This window comes from Malania oleifera, chromosome 3, assembly GCF_029873635.1.
Source record: "Malania oleifera isolate guangnan ecotype guangnan chromosome 3, ASM2987363v1, whole genome shotgun sequence".
Classification (NCBI taxonomy): Eukaryota; Viridiplantae; Streptophyta; class Magnoliopsida; order Santalales; family Ximeniaceae; genus Malania; species Malania oleifera.
Genome location: NC_080419.1, coordinates 117,007,778 through 117,020,481, shown reverse-complemented (window position 1 = coordinate 117,020,481; position 12,704 = coordinate 117,007,778). Strand labels below are relative to the sequence as shown.

At 35.3% G+C, this 12,704-nt stretch overlaps 1 protein-coding gene across 1 annotated transcript in view; it reads right to left on the bottom strand.

Moving 5' to 3' along the window:
• Positions 1-5,015, bottom strand: part of LOC131151790 (uncharacterized) — a 63,401-nt gene extending 58,386 nt beyond the window's left edge. The window contains exons 1-3 of the mRNA XM_058103206.1: positions 4,702-5,015; positions 3,253-3,427; positions 2,680-2,763 (exon numbers count right to left, since the gene is read on the bottom strand). Of these exons, the coding sequence (XP_057959189.1) occupies positions 2,680-2,763; positions 3,253-3,427; positions 4,702-4,847 (405 nt within the window). The 5' untranslated portion in view covers positions 4,848-5,015. The remainder of the gene's footprint in view (positions 1-2,679; positions 2,764-3,252; positions 3,428-4,701) is intronic.
• Positions 5,016-12,704: the final 7,689 nt, after the last annotated feature.

Sequence of the window (12,704 nt, the reverse complement as noted above, 5' to 3'; positions counted from 1 at the left end):
TATTTTTCCAGAAGCTGAAGTAAAAAAAACGTATGTGGCTGCAACAAAGGGGACGAGACAGAATGACAAATGACCAACAAAAGGATTTATAAACCAGGTCAAACCACTTCCTTTCAGCCAGACCAATCAATTCAGCCTAATCAGATTGGATCGAGAATAGATTCAGTCAAATAGCAAAAACAATATGGTGACGGAGGACCAGTTTGATTCAATTGCTCATGAAGTTGCTGCAATGTTTGAGATGAAGAAACAAATGGAAAAGTAGATCCACCAATTGACCTCTCAACTAGCTTCTATCAACTTCCTCCAGTTTAATCAGAAGTTTGATGCTCTTGAGTGCAAGATTTCCACTCTCTTAAAATTTCTTTATCTAGACAGAAAATGAGAGGGACTCGAACCTGATGCTCCTCCTACAAGCCCAATAACTATTCATACATAAAATAGCATTCCTTCTTCATTGCAAGCCTCTAAGAAACCAAGTTATGGAATATTCACAAACTGAGATGTTATTTAATTGTAATGATGGAGAACTTTAGATGTTTATATTGTAGCTAGTGTTTTTAGTTTAGTTGGGGAATACTCTGGTTATTTTGGAAGTTTCGTTAGTTTAAGTTTATTTTGTGTATTTAACTACTTTGGGGTTATTTTGTAATTTCTTGTTTTATTGGGGCTTTTATGCAGATATGTGTTTCAGTTAGGAGTGGATACGAGTGCTGGATATGTAAGCTATTGTACAGTTGTCACTTTTTGAATTCAGAATTGCTGCAGTTTCCCCTTCTCTGTCTTTCTCTCTCCCGCAGGTTTCTTCTTTTTCCTTCTCTCTGTTCTTCCTCTCTCATTTGTGCTCTGTTCTACCTCTATTTCTAACCTTCTTCTTCTTCTTCCCTTCTCTTCTTGTATTTCTATCCCTAATTCCCCCAATTATCTCTCTATATCTAAATGTTATTTCTTGTCCTACATCATCAATTGAAAATATCTTTACTTGTCAAGAGGTCCGATGAAGCAAAGGTCGATATGGCAATTATTTGTCTCAAATGCCTCACATATAAAACAATGGCTTAGTCTAGCTCATCAAGGGGATACAAGCTCCATTATTAAATGGAACCTAATGAGGCATGTGATGGAAGAAAAGAATTATGAACAAGAGATTTAATTCAAGTTGTGTGCATTGGCATAACATGATAACAACGTTAGCTCCTTCAACAAAGATGCACAGCAATGTATCATATGGTTGTGTTTTTGTGGCTCATATACTTGATGGATTGCATAAACAAGGAAGAAGACATAGTGAAAAATCACATGTGCTGAGGGCAGCAGGGAAACAGTCGATTATTTGGTTGAAACGGTCAACTATTTGGCTCCAGAATTCAGACAATTTACATTCTGTCTGAAACAGTCGATGGTTTGGCCCAATCAGTCGACGGTTTGGCTCAAGATGCCCAATGCAGATTTCAAATTTTGAATAAATGGACGTTAATACGGTTGGGTTTCCGAGGAGGCTTATATATACATAGTATATGTTGTATATGGCAAGCCAAGTGTGTTGGTTGATAATTGTTGAGAGAATTGACAGGGTTCTTGTATTGCTCTCGTAATTTACACAAGAATATAGTGAATCCTTACCGTTTGCTCCCGTGGATGTAGGCATTGCCGAACCATGTAATTCTCTGTGTCTTTGTGATTGTTATTGCTTTAATTTACTTGTTGTGGTTGTCGTTTGTTTTGTATATTCACCATTAGATTGTTGCAGTGTGAGTTTGATTCTTCACACAAATATATATTTCCGTTGTGCATATTTGGGGGGTTTTACACAACACATTTGGTACCCTAAAAGGGGCTTTGCTATGGATTATGCACTTAGTTGCACACCTATGACGTTAACTCAATTGACCAAGTCGCTAACTTTGCTCTTAATTGCTAAAAAAGAAAACATTGGAATGATACATGTAAGAAGTTATTAGTTCCAATGAGCCACCTCCACCTCCACCCCCACCAAATTGCTTGATTTAAGGCAGGTTGAATGCTTTCTGATTGAATTCTATAATTGTGAGCAAAAGGGGCACTTTTATTGCAATTTCCCAATGAAGATTTGTGTCGTTGTAGGGGAGATTGCAAACGATTAGGAAGTAAAGCCTAAGACCCAAAGAGATCCACCATTGATCAAATTGAGAATGCTTTGGGAATTAAGATGAAGAGGGCAATGTTAGCTAGCATGCATGCCAGAGGTAACTCAAGGTCAAGTTCATTTCTCAATTGACAAAGATTGATGCCATCAACATTGAAACTAATGTCAATTTTTTTTTTAATTTCAATTTATGGGTTTTTTGTGGCAATCATATTTTAAATTTTTGGATTTTTTATTTAGAAAATTAGTATTTTAGTTTAATTTCCAATAGTAGTTTTTTATTTTCTGATTATTGCAAGCTCACAAAAGGCCTCCTGTGTACTAGTTTTATTCAGAGTTGATTTATGATTATTTTGTGTTGGACATTGGTCGCACATGGCATTTTCTTTCACCTGCTGATTGCGTACATATGCCGGACATATCTCCAAACATGTGAAAAAAGTGACAAGCATGTAATGCACTGGGTCAGCACTTACATGAAAAAACTAGAAAGCGGCTACTAAGAAAAGTTTCAGAGATATAATTGTTGAAACAGTAAAAAGGTGTCATATTACCTGTCCTCTTGTAAGCATGTCAGACTTCTTCAACTTTTTCATGGCATAAATATTACCAGATTTCTTCTCTCGGCACAATCGGACCTGAATTTTAAGAAGCTATAAGCAATAAATGAACTAAGCCAAGCATAACAATAACATATAACAGGAGCTGAACCATGAAATTGTTTCCCAACAGCAGCTAATTACACAAACAATATGAGAAGCAATCAAATAAAATCTTAATTCAACCAAATTAAAAAATGACAAAAACATGAGCATGGGAATTTCATGTAAAAAAAAAGTATAAAAATCAAGAAGTATGTGCGCATGAAAGGATATATCCTGCAATACCAAACATCTGGAGCGGAAGATTGGATTTTGAGCATGACTGAGTAGGCATTGGAAGGGGCTTTGTTAGTCATAAAATTATAAATTAAAAAAGAAAAAATAGTAACTAAAGATACAAAGTAGTTACACCTGAAGACAGGGGAGTTAGTGAAGGAGATAGACGGACGACGAAGAGAGAGATGAATGACATGTGGAATATTATTTTGTTGATACGCTATTAAATATAATGGACACATTTCTAACCTCACCATAGGCTCCTCTCCCAATGATGGTTAGGAGCTCAAAATCATTAACACATATCTTGTTTCTTTTAAGGCGCATATACTCTGTCTCTTTTCGCTCTAAATCCTTGATCAGATTGATCTGTTCCTCCTTGGACACATCTGAGAGAGCTAATTTTCTTTCCAACACCCATCGTCTGCAATGCAATCAAATAATGTCAATGAATTACAAATATTGAAGTCCAAAATCTGCATCTTCAATCAAAGTTTTGCTGCAGAATGAAGAACACATCAGCGTGGAGGAAAGAAATTGACAAGAAATGCATGATGAAAAGCTTCATTGCCATTAATTTGTATTATTTAAAGATATGACACAAGCAAAACTGCTTAATGGAACAGCAAAGTCAGCACACTATAAAGAGTGGCTTATGACAACAAATGAATGTGCAATACAACTACAGAATCATTATGGTCGACGCTTGTAAGTGCAAAGTAAAAGTTCAACAAACTGCACATAGGATACATTTGAATTTCAGGGGTATGTTTGTGTTTGTCATTCATAAATGTTATAGGCAAATGCAATTTTTTTGCTCAAGTAGTGTTGCAAAGATTGTAGGCTTTGCAAAAATTTACTTCAAGAATTAGACCCAGAACAATATAACGGTGGAAAATTTTCTTCACCAGCCATACAAGAGTCAGGACAGATCCCAAATAATCCCAACAATAGCAGAAAAATGCAATGACTAAATGACATGCACTGACGGGCCGACGGCCTTAAATTCCCAATTCAATTCAATATTTTTTTTCAGAGGGTTCGAATGGAAAACTAAATTGTGTTTCAAATCCATGGATATGTAAGGCAGCTGAATGGGGTAATTGGAATTCAAAGCCCCAAACCAACTCTAATTCCAAGTTTCCAAGACCAGTAAGCAAACATGGTCTTAAAGCAGGCTAATTCACATAGGCAAAAATTACAGCTGTCCCAAGAACGTGATATTCTTCACTTACACTAACTGACTTCGCAATTATAGTTGTATCAATCTAACCTAATCGAACAAAGACTCCTGCACGAGAAAATAGCATCAAATAACAGCACCAAAATCAGAATCCAGCACCATCAGATTCAATAACCTACGGCTTGGTCGCTGAGAAAGCTCAGGGACGCGAAAGAAAATTAAAATCCTAGACCCGCCATTTAACCCAATCCCCCTCCGACCCACTAGAAATTTATTTTCAGGAAAAAAAACACGCACACACATAACTGACAATACTAGAGCATTCCAGAAAATTATAAATTCTATAACTTTCTTCCCCCTTCCCTACATTTTCTCAGCAACAAAAAAGAACGCTGAAGGAAAATCAGCGACGAAATGAGACCTCGCAGAAACGAAATTTGAACAAAAACTGCACAGTAGCTTGTGCATTCAATTCGTCCGATATTTTACATGCAAAGTTGAAAAACAGTAAATACCGTTCTTTTCGCTCTTGGATGTTCTTCATCTGAGCTCTGTAGTGATTCTCGATGAACTGCTTAGCTGCCGCCACCTTCTCCATGGTCAAGCTCGACCCTAGCACCTCCTCTTCCTCCCCCCGCTCCTCCTCATCTCGACCCTCCATCTCCCCCTTCCCTCTCCCCCCTTCTCTCTCTCTCTCTCTCTCTCTCTCTCTCGGTGACCGGCAAACGGAGACGGTGGCCGGAGGGACCTCAGAAACCTGCCTCTGGCCCTCAGAGTTCAGCCCCCAGTGCCAATGCCCGTGTATAGGCAGCAAAGCTCTGTACCAAAAACATGTACGTACTTTCTCTGTGAGCGTATACTAGTGCAGTTCTAGCCTGTAATTACATGCCACGTGGTCAACCTGCACCAGTCTTTTGTACTTTTTATACGTGGCATCCGCTTATTTGCTCACCATTCGGCTGTCCTTGTTGCGCTGTTGTAGAGCGTAAAATTTCAAACTTCATAAATTAAACAAGTAATAACGTTAAAAAAAAGAGAATAAGGGTAAAAAAGAAAATTCACTATTTCATATATATTTGTATTTAATTCTTGAAACCAACAGTAATAAACTTAAAAGATTTATATTTGGATTTATATTAAATATTTAAATCTAATATAAAATCATATTAAAATTTATTTAAATTTACATAAATTCAAATCCAAAGTATAAAATTCACAAGAACGTAGAATTTATTCATTTTTAAGTCAAATCCAAATTTTTCATTTTTTACATTAAATTTGAAAATTTTACTTTAAACAATCATTGATATTTTTATTATTTGACTCATTGCTATAAAAGTTTGCTCAAAATATTTAAAATTTATACAATTTTTTTGTGACAAATAAATTAATATTTTATGTTGTAAGAGAAAGCCTAAGAGTGAAAATAAATTCTAAAAAATAAAACAAAATTATTTTTAAACAATAGAAAATTTTAAATAAAAGTTAATTTGAAAATGATGGCCTTTTTTATTAAATGATTAGACTGTGGCGGCCACTTGCATCTAAGTAAATGCGTTTTTATTATTCACTTGAGAAGCTATCGTCATTCTTTGTTATACACTCTTATAATGTCAATGTAGACTTATATGATAACTTTTCACGGCTAAAAAGTAACGTCAATTTACTATCAACAATAATGCATATGTTTGTCTCTTTCTTGCATACTAATCATCACCAGTCACTTATTTTTTTTATGACAAATGGAATACACAACTTATTGTATAAAAAAACATAGAAAACAACTTTTTTTTTTGAAAATTTTGTCTTTCATTTTTTTAATGAATAAAGGGGAGTTTAGTCGCAACAGTAAGGTTGTTTCCGTGTGACTTGGAAGTCATGGGTTTAAGGCGTGTAAACAGTCTCTTATAAAAATGTAAGGTACAGCTGCTACTATAGACCCTGCATACGCAAGAGTTTTATACATCAAGTTGTCCTTTTTTTTTTTTATTATTCTTTTAGTGAATATACACTACAGAATGAAATATAGCTTAACTCATTTTACTTATTTTTGTTCACTTTCATTTAATGATTAAAATCTAAACTTATATGTAAAAATATCAAGAATCGTCGCATATTAAATAAAAACTATATAAAAATAAGTATTTTAGAAAATCATACTCTTGTCACTAAAACCGTGGTGTTATGTAAAGTTGCTTAAAAATTATAAGTATGATTTTAATAGAGTGAGCATGATATTTTTAACATAGGTTTTCTTGGTAAATAAATAATAATTATTTAAATAGTTAATAATGATTGTTAAATAAATGAATTAGTGCCAACCCAAATGGGGAGCCGTTTGTTTTGTACTAGGGGGATCAAAACAATTGAGCAATGAGGAACACAAAGCAAGATCAGATCTAGCTGTGAACAGGTAGACTCCTGCCGTCATCAATATATATTCTATGTACAAATTATAGCCTGCGGTAGGGTGCACCATATCCTAGCCAAGGGCCATATCCCATGCAGCACTTTCTCTTTTGTCTATGACGTGGCAGCATCCCATTTGATGGAAAGCGGGGACAAACCATATAGCATTTTATAGGTTCAATTTTGGTAGATTATGCAAGTGTGGGGAAAGATTTGTAGGGAAGAATTTCTCCACTTGCAAATGGTTCCACTAAGACATATTGGGACTTAGATTATTGAACCCAAATAAAATTATATCTCCCCATTATAGAATTGGTGATGTGAATTTTACATAAGGAATTATTTATTATAAATTTTTATTACAAGTGGGACATACTCGATTGTCACACATCAAACACTAGTTAAAAAACTCTTAATTAGTCAATTGAAAGCATATCGTGAATTATCACAATAGCACATTTATAACAATCAAATGAAAAGCAAAACAAAAGTAGTAAACAAATATGCAAACAAATGAGATCACAAAACAAATAATAAAGTAATTTAATTCATTAGCAAAACCTCTATGGGTAATGTGCGTTTAGCATGGAAGGTAAGTAAACTAAACTTGTTTACAACTAATGGAATTGATATTGAGTTTTATAGTTATTAAAAATTGATATGTATTGTTAGCCCACAACCTAACAGATTAAGTTTTTAGGTAAAGTGGTAATCTAATATTGTATCAGAGTTAGTTACCAGGAGGTCTAGGATTATAGTTGTTAAACATGCAAGCTTCGATTACACACACACACACACACATAGAGAGAGAGAGAGAGAGAGAGAGGAAGAAAGATGTTGCGCACGACCAGCCTCCGTTCAATATACTAAACACAAAATACAGTGAGACTAAATACACAACAGAAATAAAACCTAAACCTAATATATATGCATAGACTAAAATGTGCCTAGTCAAATATACATATTATCTAACATACCCCCTAAAACTCACGATGGCACACCAAGTAGCATCGAGAGTTTGTCGCGTAGAAATTGGAAACGAATAATAGTGTGAGACTTTGTGAAGAAGTCTGCCAACTGCATGGTAGAGGAAATGAATGGGGAAAAGTTGATACAAATGAGAAGATGATAACGTGTGAGATGATAATCAATTTCAATATGCTTAGTGCGTTCATGAAAAATAGAGTTATGAGCAATCTAAATAGCACTGGTGTTGTCACAAGACATAGGAGTGAGTTCAATAAGGAAGACACCCATGTCAGCAAGTAACCAACGCAACCAAACTATTTCAGCAGTAGTTGAAGCCATGGCACGATACTCAGCCTTAATAGAAGAACGAGAAACTACATATTGCTTCTTACTTTTCCAGGAAATGAGAGTGTCGCCGAGAAAAACACAAAAACCAGTTGTAGACTTGCAGACTGTAGGATCTCCAGCCTAATCAACATTAGAATAAGCACAAAATTCTAAAGTAGATGTAGAAGGGAGTAATATACTATGATACAAAGTCCTGCGGATATAACACAAGATATAGAGAACGGCAGCCCAATGGATCGTACTGGGAGAGAAGACAAACTGACTGACAATATGAACTGCATATGTAATATCAGGTCGAGTGATGAAGAGATAAAGCAAATTTCCAATAATAGTACGGTATAGAGTTGGATTCGCTAATGGAACCTCATCAGAAGAAGTATAATGAGCATTGAGTTCAAGAGGAGTGACTACAGTTTGAGCATCAGTAAGATGGGCTCTTTGAATGACATCTGCTGCATATTTAGACTGAGAGATAAGATAATCTTTAGGAGAATAGGCTGCCTCAATGCCAAGAAAGTATCGCAGGGTTCCCAAATCTTTTATTTCAAAGTGGTGGCGAATTTCTGATTTCAACTTAGCAATCTCATCTATATCACTTCTAGTTAAAATCATATCATATACATAAAGAAGGAGAATAATACGTCTAGCAGAAGTAGAATGAGTAAACAAGGCAGAATCATGATCACTTGAGCGGAAGCTAAAAAAACAAAGCATGTTAGAGAACTTCTCAAACCAAGCCCTACGAGTCTGTTTAAGACAAGCTTTTCTCAGTCTACAAACCTTCCCTTGATGATTAGGAACACCAGGAGGAGGAGACATATAAACTTCCTCTATGAGATCCTCGTTTAGGAAGGCATTCTTGACATCTAATTGTGAAAGGTTCCATTGGTTAATAGAAGCTACTGCAATCAAAGTACGTAGAAATGTCATCTTAGCAACTGGTGCAAACATCTCCTTATAATCAAAACCAACTTTTGAGTAAACCCTTTTGCAACCAATTTATATCTTTCAATAGAACCTTCAGACTTAGTTTTGATCTTGTAGACCTAGCGACATCTCACTACTATTTTACCGGGAGGAAGACGTACCAACTCCCACGTGCTGGTATTATCCATAGCAACAAGTTCTTCATTCATAGCCTGTTGCCAAAGAGGGTCAAGGGTTGCCTCCTTATAGGAAGCAAGCTCACAATGGGAATGAAAAGAAACTAAAAAAGTAGCAAAACTAAAATAATGACAAGAATTAGACATAAGAACATATGAATCAAGATGAGAAGGGGGCGTACAAAGTCGTGTTGGATAACGAGAAGATGCAAGGTCCACATGATTGGAAGATGAAGAGGATTCTGCCAAGGAGGATGGGGAGTTAGTACATGCAGAAGAAAGTGAAGGACAAGCAGAAGAAATGGGAGTAACTGGAGAAGACTTTAAATCAATATCACAAGTAAATGGATCAATATTTACAATGTTAGACTCATTTAAGATGCTAGAAATTGTTGGAATAGAGAAGAAAGGAATATGTTCAAGAAAAGTAACATGACGAGAGACATAAAGCTTTTGTGTTTCTAGATCATAACAACGATGTCCTTTTTGTCTATCACCATAACTAAGAAACACACACATAGAGTATTTACTCTATAAGTCATATCTCATTTTGATAATGACAAATCACTTTATATCTTACATGTGCTCTAAACTTTTGAGCAGAATTATTTGCAGCATGCATAGATGGTAAGGATACAGTGGATGCCATTAGGAACTAAATGCTCACATCACAAGATGACATTTGAAGAGCAAAAGGAATAAAGACCAAGTTTCTCATTTGTAATTGCAATTAAAATTTTTGGGTCTGTAATATTAAATGGTCTATAATAATGCACTGCATGCATGATAGGACTTTATGCTCAAAGGTCATAAACTGACCATAGGAACCAATACCCTAAAACTAAAAGTCATAAGCTTATTCACACATGGTTGAAAAAGTTCAAGGGCAATACAGGACAAAAATCTTCATTTTTAAAGTGCCCCGATCGACCAACATTGCATGTTAAAGTGCCTCGGCCGACCGAGCTCAATATTTAATTGTCTTTAAAATTGGTCGGCCAACTGTCCTTTTTACTTTTACGAATCTCGGTCGCTCGAACTCATAATTGGCCTATTTTCTAAAGCATCCGCAGACCAGCCTTCATGCTTTAAATTTGGCCAGCCGACCAAACTTGGTCTCTCAGCAAATCGGTCATTACTCACGATCACCGAACCTACAAAGGTTCGGGAAATCGCCTTGCTCAGCCAACCGGACACCTCCCACAGTAAACTAAACCCAAAAGTAAATTTAAAATCTCTGAGTGAGATCAGCCGACGACCGTTGCTCCGGTCGATCGAATCTCTCGGGTTCCCCAATTTTTTACCGCATTAATCAGGATTACTTTTTTAATTGAACTTTTTTAAAATACCGGCCATATCCCTAACGGTAATATTTTTTGGGAAACTTATATATACTCCTTCATTTCCCTAGATTAGCAAGGAGATTAGCAACTGATTAGCAAAAAAACTCTCTCTGAAATTATTTTGTGCTTTCATTGCTTAGATACTCAATTTTCAAGCATATCACATATACTCTCTCTCGTTCTTACTTGCAATTTTTTATTTTTTAAGAGAGCTTTAATTTTATACTCCTCATTTGCAAATCAATTGCAACTTGAAAAGAGTTTGTTGATCATTGTTGTAAGCATATTCATATATCTTCTCTTGGCTTATACTCTCACATATCCATATATATTTGAAAATCCTTCTTGAGAGTTAGCTATTGTGATTTTTCCCACATTATTTCATATTGATAAATATTGAGTGGGAAAGTCTCATCTTTGCTTGTAAGTCTTTTTGCATTATCATTGTAAAACTCAAAAGCTTGCTTCGGGCTTTTGTCTAAATATTTTTCTAAGCAAGATATCTGATATCTCCTATACTTTCCGTTAAAATATTTTTTGAGATATTATTTGTGCATTAAGATCTTTGAAGATGTCATGACCCAAAAATTCTGCTACATTTTTTTTTTCATACTACTAAAGATATAAAATTACTCTGATATCAATAATAACATCCACAATGTCATTCCGAATCCAAAGTGGGTACCGGGGATATTTGTATATAAATACATACTATCTAGGCAGCGGAAAACATAATATACCTGAACCTCATATACAATACCAAAGTTCTACTATTTCCATAAATGTACATGTACGTCCCCAAAAATCCATAAAACATCATAGGGATTATACAAAACATATCTCCCAACACAACCACTTACCCCTAAACTAGGATTGTACCAACTTCTGCTCTACCTCAGAGCTCGCTCCGCTCGTCTATTTGGATTTCCTGAAATGTTTGAATTCTGGGGTGAGACACCTCTCAGTAAGTGGGATAGATTATCATCAGTGTGTAGCAAATGAGTTCTTAGCATGAGTAAAGTATATATATAACCATTAATTTAGCTGTAAAGAAACTACATTTAAAATGTAACTCCCACCTATAATTAAAAATATATTTATCTTCTACTCAAACATACTTTAACTTAATAAATAAACATGTTTTCATAAATCTGCATAAATATATTCATAGTATAATTTATTGTCTTTCTTTCCTTAATGGTACTGACATACAATCATGAATTAACCCCGCAAGATTTGGTTGTGCAGCTTGAGGGTTGGACCTAATCATGACTGGCCCACCAGGCTAAGTCAAACATAACATAACTATGCATGATTGTCCACCCAACTTGGTCCACCCATCCTACTCGCCGCAACACTTCTCGAGTGGGCACATGGTGGGTATCCTACTCGCTGTAACACTTCGGAGCTAATCGGCCTCCGACCCAACACTTTCAGAAAAGTGTGGTTGCACTATCAGCTAAACACCCAACTTGGTCCGCCCATCCTACTTGCTGCAACACTTCTCGGGTCAACACACAGGGGGTTACACTGTCTAATTTGGATAGCTAGCTACGGTACTGTGCTCTGAACGTACCTAGTTCATCAGGGTTCCGATATCATATGATACATTTCATACTATAACTGTATAATAACTCATTTTCATTTTGTTGTGTAAAATCTGTCATAATATAATTTCTAATTAAATTGTTATATATATCTGATCACGACACTAGGCCGGTTGAACTGTCACGATACTAGGTCGGTTGAATTGTCACGACACTAGGACGGCTGAACTATCATAATTTATTGTATAATATCATATTTTTTGTAATATTTATATCATTCCTAAAAATTATTTTCAAACTACACTTATTCTGTATAATTATAACATAATCTGGCCTGCATATCCTTATATATTTTGTAAAATATTCATACTCTTGCCATACGAGTGAGTGTTCACTATATTGTATTATCTACCCGTGGAAAAACATATTTTGTTGAAAATAATATTAATTCTGCTTCTAGAGTTTTTCTCAGCTTAAACATTGGATTTCCCAAAGTATACACTAATGCATAAATATCTTTCCCATATGCTTGAATATACAGGAAAAATCACACATATGATTTCTGAAATCAAATACTGCTTTTTAACTAGAAATTTTCTAAATATACCCGACATAATTTATCCCCTTACCTAATTCTTGAAGAAAAGCCTGTAGGGATCCTAAATCGTGCCTACGACGTACGCACAAAACCCTGTATCCATAAACCCTAATTAAATCAACTCAACCGGAATAACAGTCATTTTAACATTCCTAGGCCCACGTACTCCTAATAACTAACTAAACTAAAAAAAACACCTCT